The 20,117-nt window shown below is 52.7% G+C and overlaps 1 protein-coding gene across 3 annotated transcripts in view; it reads left to right on the plus strand.

Moving 5' to 3' along the window:
• Positions 1-15,811, plus strand: part of ZSWIM8 (zinc finger SWIM-type containing 8) — a 168,390-nt gene extending 152,579 nt beyond the window's left edge. For 2 of the 3 annotated variants that reach the window (XM_045023766.1, XM_045023768.1), the window contains 4 exons: positions 3,146-3,319; positions 9,064-9,183; positions 10,573-10,751; positions 14,091-15,811. In XM_045023766.1, coding sequence (XP_044879701.1) covers positions 3,146-3,319; positions 9,064-9,183; positions 10,573-10,751; positions 14,091-14,294 — 677 coding nt within the window. In that variant the 3' untranslated portion in view covers positions 14,295-15,811. The remainder of the gene's footprint in view (positions 1-3,145; positions 3,320-9,063; positions 9,184-10,572; positions 10,752-14,090) is intronic. The other variant, XM_045023767.1, reaches the window with a different exon arrangement.
• Positions 15,812-20,117: the final 4,306 nt, after the last annotated feature.

A 20,117-nucleotide genomic window follows, 5' to 3' on the forward strand; every position in this document is an offset into this window, starting at 1 on the left:
AGGAGAGAGGGTTGTGTCAGCAGGAGTACGTCAGGGACAGTCTGAGTGACTCTGCCATGCTGCAGTCAGGCTGGAGTTCGGCCAGTGTGCAGTGCTGGGAACAGCTGCTGTGTGTGACTATCACTGACCTGCTCCTGTGAGGCATGGCTCTGGCAGGAGAAAGCTGGACCTGGGCTGAATAACACCATCACTTTCTACAAGAGCAGTATTGCATTTGGAAGTGGGCTGGCTCTTACTGTAAGTACTGCCAGTGTCTCCCAACCGATAAAGTTCTGGAAGAGCCAGCACAGTGGGGGTATTTGCTAGACACGTTGTCCTCCCTCCCATCCAGATGCTCAGGGAAAAGGGGCTCTTCTTTCTGCTTTTTTTAAAATGCACTTTCACTCATTTTAACTGATGTAAAAATGACTAGAAAAACCTTGGAGGTCTCAGGATCTTAAAACTCCCCAGGTCTGCTCAGCCCAGTGCCTTTACTTTCAGCTTCAGACTTCAGCTGTGTAGTGGTTGTGACTCTCAGCTTAGAAAAGCAGTTGCTGTTCTCTTCCCTCATGTGCTGGAGCCTGCAGGCTGCTTGCTCATCCTAGGTTAATGTAAATGAATACAAAGTGCCTCCTCTCTGACTGCCAGGATGCGACTTACCTGAGTTTGGAAGCTCTTGCAGTTTATGTACTCTCTAGTTTTTAAAACACTGTTGCCAGTGCCTGGATACTGTTCAGAAAGTGCTTACCCATGTGATGGTGTCTAGCTCTGGGTGATGCTCAGCACACCCTTAGGGTCAGTCTCCTTGGCTTGCCTTGGCAGAGTTTCACTTAGCTTTGTAATTTGTGTTTCCGACATCTTTCTGTCTGCTTGTGTGATGAAATCAGATAGATCTTGTCATGAGACACACATTGTCTTCTAGGGAGCGTGCATCTGACACATGCTCATCTCTTAACTAACGGTCACAGCAACAGAGAGCACATATTGGAAAAAAAACATGAATGAGAAGAAATGAGAACACAGACTCCTCCCCAGGCTGACTTACTTAGCCAGATGGATGTAGTTGCATATAGGGAGGCTGCAGTGATGAGCTGCCAAATTTTTAACAACGGGTTCCCTCCTCCCTCCAAAATTTTAACAACGGGTTCCCTCCTTCCCCCCCCCCTCCGTGGGGGGGGGGTCGTGCCCCATCCAACCCCTCATGTTCCTTAACACACACACTCCGAGACCCCTGACCCATCCCCCCCTTCCCTGTCCCCTGACTGCCCCTTGCCGCCCCACCCAACCCCTCCTCTCATTCTCAATGACCCCCCAGAACCCCTACCCCATACAACTACCCCTTCTCTCTGTCCCTGAGTGCCCCCACCACCTCATCCAACCCTGCTCTTTCCTGACTGCTCCCCGGGACCCTTGCCCCCATTCAATCCCCCTGTTCCCTGCCCTCTGACTGCCCTGACCCCTATCCACCCCCCCACAACCCACCCCCTCCCTGCCCCCTTACCACACTGCCTGGGGACCGGGTCTACTCTGCCAGGACCACGACCGGCGCCGCGGCCCGACTCCCCGGGGCCCGGCCCCCGACTCCCCGGGGCCCGGCCCCCGACTCCCCGGGGCCCGGCCCCCGACTCGCCCGGGGGCCGGCCCCCGACTCGCCCGGGGGCCGGCCGCTCGGCCCGACTCGCCGGGCCGGCCCGACTCGCCGGGGCCCGGCCGCTCGGCCCGACTCGCCGGGCCGGCCCGACTCGCCGGGGCCCGGCCGCTCGGCCCGACTCGCCGGGCCGGCCCGACTCGCCGGGCCGGCGCTGGGGTGGAGGGAGCCGCGGTGTGGGACCGGGAGCTGCTGAGCCAGCCGCACCTCCCCTCCCCCTCCGCGCCCCAGCTTACCTGCTGGCTGCCTCCATGCTGCTTGTTCAGGCTTCCCGCGAACATCTGATTCGCGGGAAGCAGGGGAGGGGGAGGAGAAGGGGGCGGAGCAGGAGAGGAGTGGGCGGGAACTTTTGTTAAATTTAGCAGCCCTTAACAAGCGGTTCTAAAATGGCTGCTAAATTTAACAACGGGTTCGCGTGAACCCGTGCGAACCCGCTGCAGCTCACCCCTGGGAGGCTGTGAAATAATGGCATCTATTCTGAAGCTGTGAGGCATGCCACAACTCTCCCTATTCGTGCCCTTCTCTAGGGGAGATTCAGAAAAACTTTCATCCCTTGCCTGAGTCCACCTTATTGACTCACTTAATGTTACTTAAGATTGTACATGCATAAATTGACATAACATACCAGCTTCTACCATGTGTACTTGGGGAGATGTCCCCCTCAATTCCTTCTCTGCCCTCACAGAGCTTTTTTAGAGGTTTTCCCACTCTTGCTTGAGTATTGGTTTAGCTTTATTGATGCTGGCTCTGGTGGAAGCTCAGCTGTCATCTCCATGGTCAGAGATGTAAAAGCACCAGTGGCTGGCCTACAATAGGACGCTCGCCATACCGAGCTTTGTTGGAGTCACAGCGATGCTACAGCAACGCTGCAGATGTAGCTGAGGGAGGGGGAGTGGACCCCACCTCACCTACTATTCCACCTTTCTTAATAGTGTTCCTTCTGAATGTCTGTCCCAGCCAACTCTCAGTGGAGAACTCAGCTGAGGTACCCTGGGAAGAGGCCCACCTCCTTGGGCAAGTCACCATCAGAGGTGTTACTTAAGCCCAGTAAAGGCACTGGAGTCAACAACTCTCGTGACTCATGCTGCCCTCTCTGTTCAGCTGACTTGACCACTGTTCACATAGACATTGGTCTGAAACGTCATTTCAGTTTTCCTCAAGCCCGAATTGCAAAGAAAACAGATGGTGTATTAATGAGTCCCAGTGTCTGTAGCACATGGTGTGCAGAGTGGGGCAGGAATGCACGCAAACTGACCCTCTTTAGAAGACTCAGTCCCTGTTTCTTAAGCAAAATATGGATCTTATTTCCATTCTGTGCCTTATAGCCCATTTTTTTCCAGTCCACTTAAAAGGTGTCTCTGCTGTTCTCCACCAGTATGATTGCAGCTTTCAAATGGGGCAGTTAGCAGGATGGCATGGGTGGAGAAAGGGGTGTGTGTATCATGAGGGAGAAGGTGAGTTAAGAACCTTTTCCTAGGCTTGGTTGTCTCTCCTAATGCTGCTGTTTCTTCTCTCCAGTAGGGAGTGTCCATGCGGGGTCAACATTCCCAGCAATTCAGGGGGCTCCCTTGACGGCTCTTTCCTCGCAGCCCAACTCCCTTGTTACAGGGGGCTTTCCTTCAGAGGATGAACAGCACAGTCAGCCTGTGAGCCCCCAGGGTCTGCACTACCTCCACTCTGCCTACCGAGTTGGTAAGGACAGCCAATCATGGCTCCCATGGCTCTCTTGAGAGGGATTCAGGGCAGGGCTGCAGGAGGCTCTCACCGCTGTATGGTAATTCCCTACTGCACCAGTCTGGTGGTGATGGCACCATGGTCCCCTGGGGAAGGCTTGTTCACTGTCACATGTTGATTCTGAGGTGTGGAGGCAGAGCAATTTCAGACTGTCCAGTATCTCTGCTGAGCACTGTCAGTCTGCTGTAGCTATGCAGACAGGAAGGGTAGATAGACATGCAATGGGGAAACAGTCCAATAATCCAGCAAATGAATGTCCAGGAGTTTGGTAGGTTATGAAGGGGATGAAATGAAATACAGCTCTGCAGGCCAATGAGTGTTCAGCAGCCATGCAGGAGACTGGGATTCAGTTTCTGCTGCTCCTAGCAGAGCTGTTAAGCTATGGCCATGCCTCCAGTTCTCGCTCTCCCTGGGCTACACATGTGCCCATATGCATCCTGGGCAAACTGGCTACAAGACAATAAATAATCCCCCAGAAACCCGACCTGGGCTGGGGGTGTTGGAGCCCCAGGGCCTGTGACTGGTCACAGATCATATTAATTTATACGGTGCTGTAAATTTTACAAACACGTTCCCTGAACAGTGTCTCTACTGCGAGACAGGGACGACAGACACAGGTCAGTCGGTTGGGGCAGGGAGAGCCAGGATAAATCTGGGGCAAGAAGCTGGAAGGGAAGGGTGCCTGGAAGAGAAGTGGCTTTTCAGGAGTGCTCTGAGGGAGGAGGTGGTGTTCATCAGCCTGTAACGGGGGGAGTTCTTTGTGTGATTTGCACATCTATTCCACTTCAGGGGTGCGCATGCCCCGTGCACTAGCGTCGGAGATTTTTCCTTTAGCGGTACCTGTCCATGTGGCGCATGCACCCTTGGCAGCCTTGTGCTGCTGTGCCATGGTATAAAGGGCAAAGCTGCCCCGAACCCCCCTCAGATCCTTACCACCTGTGATGGTTGTTGGCGCTGTCTACCTTGCTACTGCAAGTGTTCTCTCTGTCTGAGTGTTTATATTGGGTGTAGTTTTTTTACTAGTCTGTTTCCTTTTTCTTCAAATTGGTGTATTAAATGCACACTATGATTCCTGGCAGTTTGGGGTACCAACGCCCAGTACCGGGGCATGCGTCAGTCCCCAGGCTTCAAACCCTGTGATGGATGCAAGAAGCTGGTGCCAGTTAGTGACCTGTGCTCCAGGTGGTGAAGTGCCTAGGAGAAGCTCACATCAGGGACAGGTGCCAAATTTTCAGGGACTTTAAGCCCAGAACTGAAAAGGACTGGGAGGTCAGACTAAAGCACCTTCTAATGGAGGCAACTCAACGCCTACCTTCAGCCTTCCTGTTTTTCGAGTGCTCCCTGGTTAATACCTCAGCTATGTCGGCAGTTCAAGAGACATCTCATCTGGTACTGAGCGATTCTTGCATGTATTTACCAGCTACAAGAATCCAGTACCCAGTTTGGCAGGCACTTCTGGACATTCAGGTACCCCCTTGTACAGTACTGTCGAGACGCAGGCAGGCAAAGATTTCCTTGATGCTGTCCTCTCCAGACTCCTGGCACCAAGAGGCTCCACACCTCCTTGGTCGGATGATTCAGGGTCATTGTCAGAGTCAGAAATTGGGTTTTATGTGTTGCAGCCACATCACATAAGGCATCATTCTCCTCCAAGTCACCTCGGGTATCCAGCAGAGCCTCTGTGTTGGTTGGCCAGTAGGGAGCCGCTTTGTGACCGTATCAGTGGCTCTCTTGGAACCTGTGGGGGTTTTCCTCCAGATTGTCTATGAACCCTCGCTCCTCTGCATCCTCCAGCAGATGTCATGAAGCTGCATGGCAAGAGCTGCAGGTAGCGGCTTCCGGTACCGAGCGTGGTACTGAACACGGGTAGTCTGCCTCAGTGACTCCTCCTTTGGAGGAATTGGGGGAAGCTCCACTTCAACCAGCCTTGGGTGTGTCCTCCTGATTGCCCAATGGGCGGTAGCATGCAGTATTTCCTCACCACCCCAAAACAATCACAGGGCCCACCAGGGCTGCTTAAAGAGGGTGCCTTCCTCCCGAGATATCCCAGTCTCCTGCATGGTTGCTGAATGCTTGTTTGTCTCAAGGAGTAAAGGGAAAAGTTACAGGAGGATATCACCTGTGCTGCCTCTTTCATTCGCCGTGAGCTCATCCAAACAGCCTGGGAACACCAAGCAGTTAGTTTGACATTCTCATCAAGGACAGGTTGCCAGTTTCTCCTACCCTGGTGTTTTCCGAAACGCTACCCTGCTTCCTAAGTGATTGGTCCCACATCCAAAGCCTCACACAACCAATGAGGAGAGGCAGCTGCACACTCTAGATGTCAGGCACGCCCTGGCGTTCTACCTGGAACACACCAAGCCCTTCTGCAGATCAACCCAGCTCTTTATTGTGATAGCACAAGGATTAAGGGTCTTCTGGTGTTCTCTCAGAGGATTTCAAATTGGATCACCACCTGCGTCCGTACTTGTTACGCATTGTCGCAGGCTGTGCCTCCACCGATATTGAAGGCTCACTAGACTAGGGCTAAGCATCTTCCGCTGCCTTCCTGGTGCACATCCCTATCCAGGACATCTGCAAGGCTGCGACGTGGTCTTTGGTACACACGTTCACAACGTATTATGCCATTACCCAGCAAGCCAGAGATGACGCTGGAGTTGGCAGAGCTGTGTTGCAATCGACATGTCCATAAACTCCTACCTGCCTCCGATGGGGAGGTGGGAGTCACCTACAGTGGAATGGACATGAGCAAGCACTCGAAGAAGAAGAAGACACCGTTACTAACCATTCATAACTGTTATTCTTCAAGATGTGTTGCTCATGTCCATTCCATAACCCGCCCTCCTTCCCCACTGTCGGAGTTCTGGCAAGAAGGAACCGAGGGAGGCTGGTGGTGCCTCTTATACCAGTATATTCGTGTGCTACTCCATAGGGCACCAGAGAAATTTATGGATACCACTGAGGGAAAAACTTCTGACACTGATACATGTGGCGAGCATGCACACCTAACATGGAATGGACATGAGCAACACATCTCGAAGAGCAACATTTATGAAAGGTAACTGTCTGTTCTTACAGACAACACTGTAGTGATGTTCTGTGCGAACAGAGAGTGGCGGCCAGTCATTGCTTCTGGGCCAAGAAGCAATACTGCTTTGGAAGTTTTGCATCAACAGCTCAATCCGCCTCAAAGCCTCTTGCCTTCTGGGTGTCCAGAAGAGTCTGGCAGACCTGTTGAGCAGATCATGTACCAGACACCATGAGTAGTCTCTCCACCCAGATAGAATCAGACACATTTTCCAACCTTGTGGCGTTCCCCACATAGACCTGTTTGCAACCCAACGACACATCAGCTTTGTTCATGAGAGGTCATAGTTTGGGGTCTCTGGACACTTCTCTCTTGTCTGGAAAGACAAATCTAATGTATGCATACCTTTGGTTCAGCTCCTACCCTGGGTGCTCTTAAAAACCAAACACCCCCATGCTTGTATTATACTCATAGCACTGGCGTGGCCTCACTATCATTGGTTTTCTACACTGCTGACCCTCTCTACCAGGGTTCCACTCACACTACTGCCAGACCTGGACCTGATCTCGCAGGACCACAGTCACCTCCTTCATCCCAACCTGGAGCCCTTCACCTTACAGACTGAATGCTCCCTGGTTAATACCTCAGGAGGAGTTCTGTTCAAGGGATGTGCAAAATGTCCTCTGGAATAGTAGAAAATCTTCTAGGTGCACTTACCTCTTGAAGTGGAAAAGATTCTCCCTCTGGTCTCAGCAAAAAGGTGTTTCTTGGTTCCAAGCTCCAATACAACATGTACTGCACTATTTGTTATACCTGCAGCAGCAAGTTCTGCCCATTAGTTCCATCAGGGAGCACCTAGTAGCTCTCTCTGCTTTCCACTGTCCAATTGGCAGTCGCTCACTTCTTTGCAACCCCATGTCACTTGTATCTGCATCCGATACGCAAAAATGACCTGCAGATAGCCACAGATTTACAGGGTTTTAGACATTAAAATTTGGATCCGCAATCCGCAGAAATGGATATCTGTGGATATGAAGCGGATCAAGCTCTGCAAATCCACAGCTATCTATTGAAGTCTGTCTGGTCAGAAGGAACTGAGGGGACTTGGGTGAGGGGTAGCTCCGTCCTTTGTCATTGTGTAGCAGCGTGAGCAGAGGGTACATGTGCTGCCCCAACAGGTACTGCTAAGGGAAAAATCTCTGGTGCTAGTGCACTGGGTGCACACACCTGAAGTGGAATGGACATGTGTAACACATCTCACAGAACAACAGGTACCAAACAGGTTAGTAACTGTTTTCTGGTTGCAGCCACAGAGGCAGGATGATGACAGTCACCGAGTGGAAGTGGTAAAAGAGAGCACTGAAGCATGAGGGCTGAGAGGGAGCACGTGTTGGGGGGAATGGGGTGGAGGCCTGTAGATGAGGACAAGGAGCTTGAAATTGATGCTGTAAGTGATAAGCCAGCGAGAGGATTGGGGAGGGCACAGCTAGGAAGAGGAGTGACCAGACTGGAAAAGCTGAAATGACAGAAGTGTGGGCATTGCAGCATAGCTGCATGGTCTGTCTCTTGCAGCTGAATGTGTTGCTTTAGATTGTCTGTTACTGCCGGACCACTGTGCCCAGTTCTGGTGTCCGCAGCTTAGGAATGGTTAGCTGGAGAGGATTCAGAGCAGAGCTACAAGTACGATTACAGGACTGGAAAACGCACTCAATCTGGTTAGCTTAACCAAAACAAGATTAAGGAGTGACTTGATATGTTTAGAAGTACCTACATGGACAACAAATACTGGATAATGGGCTCTTCAGTCTAGCAGACAAAGATACAGTAATGTGCAAAGGCTGGAAGATGAAGCTAGACAAATTTGAGACTGGAAGGAAGGCACAGATTTTTAAGTGAGAGTAATTAACTGTTGGCACAATTTACCATGGGGTGTCGTAGATTCTCCATCACTGGCGATTTTTAAGTCAAGATTGGATGTTTTTCTAAAAAAAACATGGTCTAGTTCAAACAGGAATTATTTTGTGGAAATCCGATGACCTGTGTTATGCAGGAGGTCAGACAACATGATCACAGCTGTCCCTTCTGGCTGTGTAAGCTCTGAGTCCATGAACAAAGGAGAACCAATAGCAATACTATTGGGATGTGCTGCTAGGATACCAAACTGCCAGCTCACCTAGCAAAACATTTGGGGCCCCGCATGCAACCAGAACTGTCAAGAGCGCTAATTAAGTCCCTTTGCAGCCCCAGGGAGCTGTTTGCTCTGCAGAGATTTCCAGCCTGGGATTGGTGTGGGGTTGCTAGCTGCCCTTCAGCTCCACCTGTGTTAGTTATCTTCAAGGTGTGCACTTTATCTCCTGGGGAGCTGTTTGGTGCCAGGGGATCTGCTCTGTATGCAGTGGTGGTGTAGCCATGTCGGTCTCAGGGTATCAGAGAGACAAGGTGGGTGAGGTAATGCCTTTTATTGGACCAACTTCTGTTGGTGAGAGAGACGAGCTTTCGAGCTTACACAGAGCTGTTCCTCAGGTTTGGGAAATGTACTCACTGGATCTGATGTCAGCCTACAGGATGGTATAGCACTAGGTCAGTTGGATAGGGGAAGAATCTCCATGGGGCAGGGTGCCTCTTCCTTGCTTGTTTGGAATGCTGTTTGACTCTGACTGTCCCCTTCCTGCAGGGATGCTGGCACTGGAGATGCTTGGCCGGAGAGCTCACAACGACCATCCCAACAACTTCTCCCGCAGCCCGCCCTACACAGAGGATGTGAAATGGCTCCTGGGGTTAGCTGCCAAGCTAGGTAAGGGGCAGGGGAGCTCTCTGGCCCTTGCATGCAGGGTTCTGTGCCCTGGAGGAAAGGCCCTGTTTTCTCATCTCTTAGGACAGAATCAGTGGGCCACAGAATTGAACAACTGCACCAAGAAAGAGTTGGTTGGGTCCACTTCTGCCTCCGTTCTCTGGGGTGTTTGGGAGAATCCCAGCTCCCCTCAGCCCATTCAATGGTGACCTCTCTGGATTCTATAGCAGGTTAAGGATGAAATTCCAAGGTGCTGAAAGAGCACATGGAGTTGGACAGGACACAGTGCTCCAATAATTTCATTAATTGGCATTTTCAATGGCCCCTAAGTGTTGCAGTCTAGACACAGACCTAAGACACCCTGTACCACCCCTGCCTTTCCTGGTATTTATGCTTTCTGAGACTCTCTGTAATGATAAATGCCTGACTCACCAGGAGAACTGTGTGGAGAAAGGCAATTCTATTTCACTGAGGATTTTGATATTTCCAAACTTACTTTCAATAAAGAACAAAAATTAAAAAAATGGAAATTCTTTGTGAAAGGGAATGGAGTCCAGGGACAGGTAGAGTGCACCACAGCTGTGGACCCTGGAAGCCTTGGCTCTCCAGCCCTGGGGCAGACTGCGTGGCTGGCTGCCCTGGGACCATGGAAGCCTGGGAACCCCACATGCACCTTGTCTGGTTTCTTTGGTAGTTCAGCAAAATGGCCCCATCTCCGCAAAACATTCTGATTTTGCCAGCTGGCAGATTGCAACAAAACAATGTTCCATCAGGATTTCTGAACAGCGCATGTCTCCAATTCTATTTCCCCAGCCCTTTTTGGTCTGGTCTGAACAGCAAATTTCTGATTCTCCCACTTAGCCACCCCCGCCAGCGGGAAGAGCAGGCATAGATGACAATGCCCAAAGCCCAGCTACACTAGGGCTTCCACTGTTAGTGTCACTGGGAAGCTGCACTGGTCACAGTGCAGTGGTGGAAACTCCAAAATTGTCCAGTTTTATCAAGGACTTGATGTTGTGAGTCCATGTGTCCCAAGAGGGAAAGCAGAGGGAATGGAAACGGAGGCTAGCCAAGTGTCTTGCTAGTTGGAGGATCCCCCCAGTGCACAGTTTCTTTTCATGTTCCTTTAAAGGGATGTAAGTTGGGAGCCACACCAGGAGTGAGGCCATCTCTCTCACCCCGATAGATACTTAGGAGTGTGAATGCTTGTCCGCTGGAGTGTGGTTGTGGTTCCTGGTCTCTGCCTCTCCCTCGTATGGGAAGTGCAGCTTCAGATGCTGGTCTCTCCAACTGGAGCCAGTGCTGCAAACTTGGGAGCTGCTTGATTTCTCATGGGTTGGTTTCTCCTCTCTCCTTGACATCCTGTTGCTCTTGCCCCCCTTTCTTGTGCAGGTGTAAACTATGTACATCAGTTCTGCGTTGGCGCAGCCAAGGGGGTGCTGAGCCCTTTTGTGCTGCAGGAGATCATCATGGAAGCACTACAGAGGCTCAACCCTGCCCATGTCCACAACCACCTGCGCACTCCAGCCTTCCACCAGCTGGTGCAGCGGTGCCAGCAGGCGTACATGCAGGTAGGGCGCTGCCTGACCCCCTGCTTCCAAAAGCTGCTGGGCCAGTTTCTCTGCAACTGCAGGCACTGCTCTGGCGTGGGGAGGGAGGGGAATCCATTGGCTGCTCTGATTTGGGCTGATCTGTCTAGCTTTCTGAACTGGTGCATCACATGGGAAATCTCTTCTCAGCACAGAGACTGTCTCCAAAGTACGCCACAGTACCCATTCTTCCCCTCCCTGTCCCATCAGTACCTGCCAGATGGAGTGTTTGCCTCAAGGTGCCTGCTCCTGTCTCCTGACCTGTGGGGGAGCATCTGACCCCATTGCTCCCTGCACCTTTCATTGTTCTCTTCCTTCCCCACTTCTTCCTGCCTCCAAGTTCTACCTTATTTTTCACTCTTGCATCCTCTTCCCCCCCCCCCCCACTCCAGGTTTTCTCCCCACATCTCCTGCCCAACCTGGCTGCCAGGGGTGAGCTGCAGCGGGTTCGCACGAACCCGTTGTTAAATTTAGCAGCCATTTTAGAACCGCTTGTTAAGGGCTGCTAAATTTAACAAAAGTTCCCGCCCACTCCTCTCCTGCTCCGCCCCCTCCTCCTCCCCCTCCCCTGCTTCCCGCGAATCAGATGTTCGCGGGAAGCCTGAACAAGCAGCATGGAGGCAGCCAGCAGGTAAGCTGGGGTGCGGAGGGGGAGGGGAGGTGCGGCTGGCTCAGCAGCTCCCGGTCCCACACCGCGGCTCCTCCATCCCAGCGCCGGCCCGGGGAGTCGGGCCCCGGGGCTACCACCGAGCGGCCGGGCCCCGGTGCCGGCCCGGCCCGGCGAGTCGGGCCGAGCGGCCGGGCCCCGGTGCCGGCCCGGCCCGGCGAGTCGGGCCGAGCGGCCGGGCCCCGGTGCCGGCCCGGCCCGGCGAGTCGGGCCGAGCGGCCGGGCCCCGGTGCCGGCCCGGCCCGGCGAGTCGGGCCGAGCGGCCGGGCCCCGGTGCCGGCCCGGCCCGAGCGGCCGGGCCCCGGTGCCGGCCCGGCCCGAGCGGCCGGGGGCCCGGTGCCGGCCCGGCCCGAGCGGCCGGGGGCCCGGCGCCGGGTCGGGCCGAGCGGCCGGGGGCCCGGCGCCGGGTCGGGCCGAGCGGCCGGGGGCCCGGCGCCGGGTCGGGCCGAGCGGCCGGGGGCCCGGCGCCGGGTCGGGCCGAGCGGCCGGGGGCCCGGCGCCGGGTCGGGCCGAGCGGCCGGGGGCCCGGCGCCGGGTCGGGCCGAGCGGCCGGGCGCCCGGCGCCGGGTCGGGCCGAGCGGCCGGGGGCCCGGCGCCGGGTCGGGCCGAGCGGCTCGGCGAGTCGGGCCGGGCCCCGGTGCCGGGCCGGGGGGCCGGTGCTGTGCCGTCGGGCCGGGCCGGGGGGCCGGTGCTGGGGAGTTGGGCCGGCCCAGGGAGTCGGGCCGCGGCGCCGGTCGTGGTCCTGGCAGAGTGGACCCGGTCCCCAGGCAGTGTGGTAAGGGGGCAGGGAGGGGGTGGGTTGTGGGGGGGTGGATAGGGGTCAGGGCAGTCAGAGGGCAGGGAACAGGGGGATTGAATGGGGGCAAGGGTCCCGGGGAGCAGTCAGGAAAGAGCAGGGTTGGATGAGGTGGTGGGGGCACTCAGGGACAGAGAGAAGGGGTAGTTGTATGGGGTAGGGGTTCTGGGGGGTCATTGAGAATGAGAGGAGGGGTTGGGTGGGGCGGCAAGGGGCAGTCAGGGGACAGGGAAGGGGGGGATGGGTCAGGGGTCTCGGAGTGTGTGTGTTAAGGAACATGAGGGGTTGGATGGGGCACGACCCCCCCCCCCCCCACGGAGGGGGGGGGAAGGAGGGAACCCGTTGTTAAAATTTTGGAGGGAGGAGGGAACCCGTTGTTAAAAATTTGGCAGCTCATCACTGTGGCTGCCTCTCTCCCTCTGTCTGGGTCGCCTCTCTTACCATTTGTAGCTCCCCTTCTTCAGGCTTCCAGACCCCTTTCTACCCTTCACCTGCACTCCCATTCACAGGTGTGTAGAGGAGGCAGGCTGGCCAGTGGCCTGGGAGTGCCTAGGTATCCTGGGGTTTATTGAAAACAGGATAAATCCCAGTTTGTGGCCAGCTGGGATAGCAGGGCTGTACCTCCAACCCAGGGCAGTCCTGGCAAAAATGGCCAGGGGACCAATCCACACACCTGTTGCTCCGTGAATAAATTATCAGAGGGGTGAGGACACTGATCTAAAGGCTCTGTTGAATATACTAACCTGCCACCTAGAGGCTGTTTGGTGTAACAGATCTCTGTGTGAGAACTACCGAAGCTTGACTTGAAATGTTTTTGCAAAACACGTGAAAGGAACATCCTCTCATGCACTGGGCCAGCAGCACTGGGGCCCCAGCCAAGAGACTGGTGGGGGTGACTGATTTAGGCCCCTGGAGCAGAAATCGTGGAGTTACCCTGCAGCAATTTAGCATCAGTGTTACTCAAAAGGGATAGGTTTCAGAGTGGTAGCCGTGTTAGTCTGTATCAGCAAACTGGGAGTGGTTGGGTCATAACAAAACCTAAACTTAATTTCCCCAGTACTAATTTCTCCCAACTGTTACTCACACCTTCTTGTCAACTGTCTGTAATGAGCTACTCTCTTACCACTTCAAAAGTTATTTTTCCTCCCTTGGTATCCTGCTGTTAATTCATCTATCTCGTTAGACTGACCTCACACTTGGTAAAACAACCCCCATCCTTTCATGTATTTATACCTGCTCCTGTATTTTTCATTTCATGCATCTGGTGAAGTGGGTTCTAGCCCATGAAAGCTTATGCCCAAATAAATTCGTTAGTCTCTAAGGTGCCACAAGGACTCCTCCTTGTTTTTTCAAAAAGGATAGCTTCCCTTGCCCCGGTAGCAGCGGAAAGGAGGTGTGGCGCAGACACCGTGAACATGCTGGGGTGGATGGAACTATAAATGGCCCTTGTGTGTAACCTGCAGAATGCACATGGCCTGGTGGAGGCTGCGTGTGTGGAGCTGACTGGGGTCTGGGGGATTTCCTTATCCCATGGGCATTTTCTGTGCTGCACTCTGATAGGTTCTCTCCTTCAGGAGCTTTGTAGTAGCTGCCTGTTGCAGAGTAAGGTGGGAGACCTGGATTTTCATTCAGTGTCCCGGTTGGTTTCCGTGGGGTGTGAGGCATAGCAGTGTCATCTGTTGTAGCAGCTAACCTGCTGGTCAGAGCCTCTGAGTCTTGGTGCTGGTGTTGGTAACCCTTATTGCAGAATCCTGTGATGTTTCACCTTGGGAGCAATTGAGCCCTGCGCTGAGCACTTCACAGCCAACATTAAGGTGGAGAGAGCAAACACCTGAATGCTGTCTCCTTGTCCCCCCAGTACATCCACCACCGGTTGATCCACCTCACCCCAGCTGACTACGATGACTTTGTGAATGCCATCCGCAGTGCCCGAAGCGCCTTCTGCTTGACTCCTATGGGCATGATGCAGTTCAACGATATCCTCCAGAACCTAAAGCGCAGCAAGCAGACCAAGGAGCTGTGGCAAAGGGTCTCTCTGGAAATGACCACCTTCTCCCCGTGACAGCAGGCAGAACGCTACAGACTTGCAGACCTCCACCCTGGGTAGCTTTAGTTCCAATCACACCATCGTTCCTTATGGTGTCTTTTTAATTTTAGTTTTAACTTGTTGGAAACCACTGATCTGATGTATTTATACTGTGACATTCCTCTCCAGCGCCACCGCATAGCAGTGCTCAGCTTCACTTGTTCTTCCTCCGACCCCCCGCAGGCCACGGCCTTCGTAAGGGGGGAGGAAATGAGAGGCAGTTGAGCTGGCTTCCCTGCGGTGTATCCTTGATTTCGCCCCGTGCCCCCAAGGCTGTCCCACGAGCGGTTTGCAGTGTGTGTGCGCATGTTTGAGGGCGGGGAGAGTCTGTCTTCAAACAAATATTTATTTTGGCATTTATAAATGTGTAAACTTCTTTTTTTTTTTTTGTATGGGCTTCTCTCTCTCTCCACATGCCAGCTTCTGTCAGGGAGGCTGGGCCGGACTCTGCAGAGCTCCCAGGCCATTCCTCGCAGCACCACCTGCTGAGAGAAGCTGGAGTAGCAGGGAGCTCCTCGCTGCCGAGCCACCTGCACAATTCCCTGCATCGGCTTCTGATGGGAGAGGCTGGGAGTTGGAGAGTCGTGCACCGGGACTGTGCTCAGCTGCCTGGAGGCCTGGCTGAGCTGCTGGGGCTCTTTCCCAGGAGTGTTGCTGCCCGGGCACTGCTGGCTCCGTAGGATGTTCTGAGTTGTACAATCGTGTTCCTTTGGCTGGGGTATTACTCTCCTGTAATCAATTTCTTATCCCTGGTCTCTTCTCGTTTCCTGATTAAACACTCGTTTTCTTAGACTGATTCCCTCTTCTCTCGGCTCTGGTGGAATGTTCCTGCCGTGGGCCAGTGATCGCTCTTGAAGGGCTCACAAGTAGCTGTCGCACTTGGGCAAATCCAGGCTGGGAGAGGTGAGCGTGGGGGTTGTCGCTTTCAGTAAAACCGTGGCAGGCTGGAGAATCTTTTGCCTGGCACAGCACTGGAAGAGGACTTTTCTCCAAGCCATTCAATAGACAGCACCTTAACTGGCCTATCTGTCGGGGGCTGGGGAGTTCCTTCTCAACTCTCATGGCTGAGTGTAAAAGGAGTGGGGATTCCTGTGTGTCCTTGCTTAACTTCACTGGCCATCAGGACTTGAATGCCAAGGCTCCTGTTTGTTAATTTATTAGTGAGCGATAGAGTAATTGGCTCTTACTGTGCATAGAGCGTCACGTCTCCAAAGTCCCGTACTAACAGAAACTACTCTCCCTTAACCATACCTAACCGTTATATGGTATGTAGTGAAAAATATTAGCTCTCTGCTTAGTTTGGCGAGATGCTCAGCTGAATAAGTGGGCAAGACTGTGGTGGACGTGCTACAGAATGTTCATTTGAGAAAACATTTTTTTATATCAAGGAAACGTAAAGAGTTGCTGCCATGTTAAATAGACATGTTAAAAAAAATCCTTTCATGTGTTACTGCTGACTCCTCAGATCATTAAACCTGAAAGGAAATTAAGAATCTCTTGCACTTTTCACTAGTTGTGCATTTTGCTCTTCATTTGCCTTGGCCAGTACCAACAAAGTTTCACTCTCTGGCTCTTCCTGCGTTTGGGCTTAAGTGCCATTGGGGGATGTTTTAATCCAAACGAGCTCCAGTGACATTCGGAAAAAAGTCATAGATTTTAAAGCCAGAAGGGACCATCTTGAGTGCTGGAGAATCCAGTAAGTTGTTCCAGTAGCTATTGATGAGAACAGTTTAAATTCGGTGGTAATACTCAAGTGTTGGTTCTCCCCTGCCTGAGGCCCCTGTTAAAAGCTCCAACATTGCCCTTTTGTTTCCTACTCTAGACAGGTGAAAAACAAATTAAAAAGCTGCTGTAATAATGAGCCTCCATAAACATCTGCGTTTGACAGAGGTGAGGTTTTTGCTGGTGTCTCACTGAATGTGAACTCAAACTTTGGTCCCCTTATGAGCCCTGGAGCTTTCAGTACCCTGGCTATCCACTCAAGTACGCTGGGAGACCGGCATTGTAAAAGGTAACGGGTGGTGCTGCATAACTGACAGCTGGGTTTGACTCAAGTTATCTGCAGTGCTGAAAATGGAGACAGCCAGGTGATCCAAAGAGAGGTTTGGGTTCCTGGCACATGGGTGTGCTCTCTGTGCTGGGAGGGGGTTGTCCGATCAGAGTAGGGCTACCTCCTGGGGTCAGTGCGGGGTTATCAGGAAGGCTCTGAAAGAAAACTGTTTCCCAACCTTCCCCCAGGTTTAAGTGAAGAACAGTGGAGGGGAGACAGAGGAGAACATTTACTATCATCTCCAAGAAATGCAGGAAGTACAGGAGAAAGCAGCAAAGCTACACACCTTACACAAGTGCTAGGAGCACAGGTGATAGTCCTGAGTTGAGGATGTGGGTTTAGCTTGAAATGTGCGATAAAGGGCAAGGCAGAGACTTGGTTAAACCACAATATGGAGTTGGAGACTAAACTTCCAGTGGGGAGATGGTTGCTCAGGTGAATCTAGACACACACAATCAGGAGGAGGTGGCAATGCGGAGAAAAGTATTGTCACCAGGATCCTTAGTTTGGGCTGACACAACAGAGACTGCTTGTATGAGGTTAGCAGGGAATTTCTGGCTGGAAATGTACCAGCTCTAATTCCATGTAGCCCCTATGATCGCTATAGCCAAAAGGAGGTAGCGGGACAGGTGATCTTTTTCTGTGTGCATCACCATGTATGTCTGACAGTGGTGTCATGTACTCGTTTTCTTTTCTGCTTCTGAGAGGGAGGGCCTTCTGTGTTCATGTGAATGGCCACTGCTCCCAGCATAGGGAGGCGAGCTGCAGCCACACCAGAGTCTCAGCAGGCACAGCAAAAGGGATAGGGGAGTTCACCAGATGGGATGGGATCTCACTCAAGACAAATGTGGACTGAGCAAAATGGCCAACCCAGACAGGGGTCCAGGTAAAAATAGTTTTAGGGGGTTCTGCCCGTCTCTCACAGGACTAAGCTTGCTAGGAAACCGTCTCCTTGAGCTGTGCTGGAGTGTGTGTCTGAGCGCGAGCAGGAGCATTTAATGAGGAAGGTGTTTTTCCCCTGCCATGCAGTCTAAGGGGCTGTGAAGTTTCCTCCATGGTCCTGGGAGAAGGCAAACAATCACCCTTGCAGGTTATCTTTGAAATGGCACATTCCCACCTGCTACCACAAGAGCTTTCAGGCAGCTTGAGCAGGCTCTGTGGCCGTCAGGACATCCCTGGCTTTGGCTAAGTTGAGCCCCAGTGGCTCCCAGCAGCCTTTACTGATTTATTAAATCAGCGTTTGTTGCCCAAGATGGCTTTCTTCCTGCTGGTTACTTCTGAGAATAGGGGTGAAGGAATTAGCCTCCTGATTTCATCTTCTGAAGTGGGAGAAAACCTGGCAGGGGCAAAGGATGTCATTAGCTAAGGTTTTGTCTCACTTTCATTGAACCCAGAGATTCTGATCTGAGGCCCTGCCCTAAATTCAAGGCCAGATGAGAGAATGTGGCATTGCTTAGACCTGAGTAGGGCTCTAAATCTCATTCAGTCTGAATCCCTGAGGAAGCTAGATTTACTCTCAGCCTTCTCAGAGTGCCTCATGTCCCAGCCGGGTGCAGTTCAATCACTCCCCTCTAGGAAGAGTTCCGTATGCTGAGGACCTGTAGCCTAACAGGGCAATTGCATGTTCAGCCTGGACCAAAGGTTCTCACAACAAAAATTTGTGATGGTCTTGAGTCCAGCCACCAACTCGTGCTGGTGCCTGCACTGACACTCCCCTCCCCAACCCCCCTCAGGGAGCCAGCAGGGGCCTGGGTGAATTGGGGGCAGGGAATGCAGGGCCAAAAAGGCAGCGGAGTCCAGAGCTGATGGGGAGAGGGGGGATGGATGTGGTGGGGGGGGAGGCGGGGGAGGCCAGGGGCAGTGAGGGTGTGGGGTGAATTCTACCCTGTGACCAGAGTTGAGGATCAAGACCAGGTCCTGTAGTGCCCCACCTGGAACGGGGGCGGGGCAGCATCGAGGAGCAATGGGAGGGACCAGTTGCACTTTTGTGGCCTGAGTGATTTATGGGAGCCCTCAGTTGATTAGAAATGTGGTGCCAGCTTTCCCCGAGGCCAATACTTAGTGAATAGTCCCTACGCCAGCTGAGGCAGGGCGCTAGTTCATGTGCTCTAAGGCAGAAGTGCTCCATTACAATCATGGGTCATAGTATATGATCATGTTACCCCCACCCCCAACTGAGGGCCAGTGGCAGGTTTGTCATAATAGCCCTTGCTGAGAGGCCAGTTAGGCAGGGGCACCATTTCAGATGGGGGGGGGCGACTTTAACCATGATTCCAGATAACTTGGCAATTAGCTGACAGGAGCCCTGTATCTAATTCCTATCCAAAAGAAAGAAAATTAAATAAATATTAGACCCACTCAGCTTGAATCATGGAATCATAGAATATGAGGGTTGGAAGGTCACCTAGTCCAACTCCCTGCTCAAAGCAGGGCTAATCCCCAACTCAATCATCCCAGCCAGGGCTTTGTCAAGCTGGGCCTTAAACACCTCTAAGGAAAGAGATTCGACCACCTCCCTAGGTGACCCATTCCAGTGCTTCACCACCCTGCTAGTGAAATAGTGTTTCCTAATATCCAACCTCGACCTCCCCCACTGCAACTTGAGACCATTGCTCCTTGTTCTGTCATCTGCCACCACTGAGAACAGCCGAGCTCCATCCTCTTTGGAACCACCCTGTTCAGGTAGTTGAAGGATGCTGTCAAATCCGCCCTCACTCTTCTCTTCTGCAGACTAAATAAGCCCAGTTCCCTCAGCCTCTGTGCATAAGACATGTGCCCCAGCCCCCTAATCATTTTTGTTGCCCTCCGCTGGACTCTCCAATTTGTCCACGTCCCTTCTCGAGTGGGGGAACCAAAACTGGATGCAATACTTCAGGTGTGGCCTCACCAATGCCGAATAGAGGGGAATAATCACTTCCCTCAATCTGCTGGCAATGCTACTACTAATGCAGCCCAATATGCCGTTGGCCTTCTTAGCAGCAAGGGCACACTGCTGACTCGTATCCAGCTTCTTGTCCACTGTAATCCCAAGGTCCTTTTCTGCAGAACTGCTGCTTAGCCAGTCGGTCCCCAGCCTGTAGCTGTGCATGGGATTCTGCACTTGTCCTTGTTGTATCTCATCAGAGTTCTTTTGGCCCAATCCGTCTAATACATGTTCTGACATCTTGTGGCAAGACACTGGTTGGGTTTAAAATTTTAATGTATAGTCTTACTTTGTTACTAACTCTGCGGAGAGAGACAGCCCCATCAAGACTCAATCTCAGCTCTCAGAGGGGAGGGGTTTAGTGGGTTACAATGGGGGAAAGGAGGCAGCTACAGCTGGGTACTATTAAAGAACATCAGAATGGCTGTACTGGGTAAACCAATGATCTACTTAGCCCAGCATTCTGTCTTCCAACAGTGGCCAATGACAGGTGCCCCGGTGGGAATGAACAGAACAGGTGATCATCAAGTGATCCATCCCCTGTCGCCCACTGGCAAACAGAGGCTAGGGACACCATCCCTATCCATCCTGGCTAATAACCAGTGATGAACCTATCCTACATGAACTTATCAGAACCCTGTTATAGTTGGGGCCTTCACAACATTTCTGGCAAAGAGTTCCAGAGGGTGACTGTGAAGAAATACTTCCTTATTTGTTTTAAATCTGATGCCTATTAATTTAATTTGATGACCCCTAGTTCTTGTGTTATGTGAAGGAGTAAATAACATTTCCTTAGTCAATTTTTCCACATCACAATTTTATAGAC

This window comes from Mauremys mutica, chromosome 7 (assembly GCF_020497125.1).
Source record: "Mauremys mutica isolate MM-2020 ecotype Southern chromosome 7, ASM2049712v1, whole genome shotgun sequence".
Taxonomy (NCBI): domain Eukaryota; kingdom Metazoa; phylum Chordata; order Testudines; family Geoemydidae; genus Mauremys; species Mauremys mutica.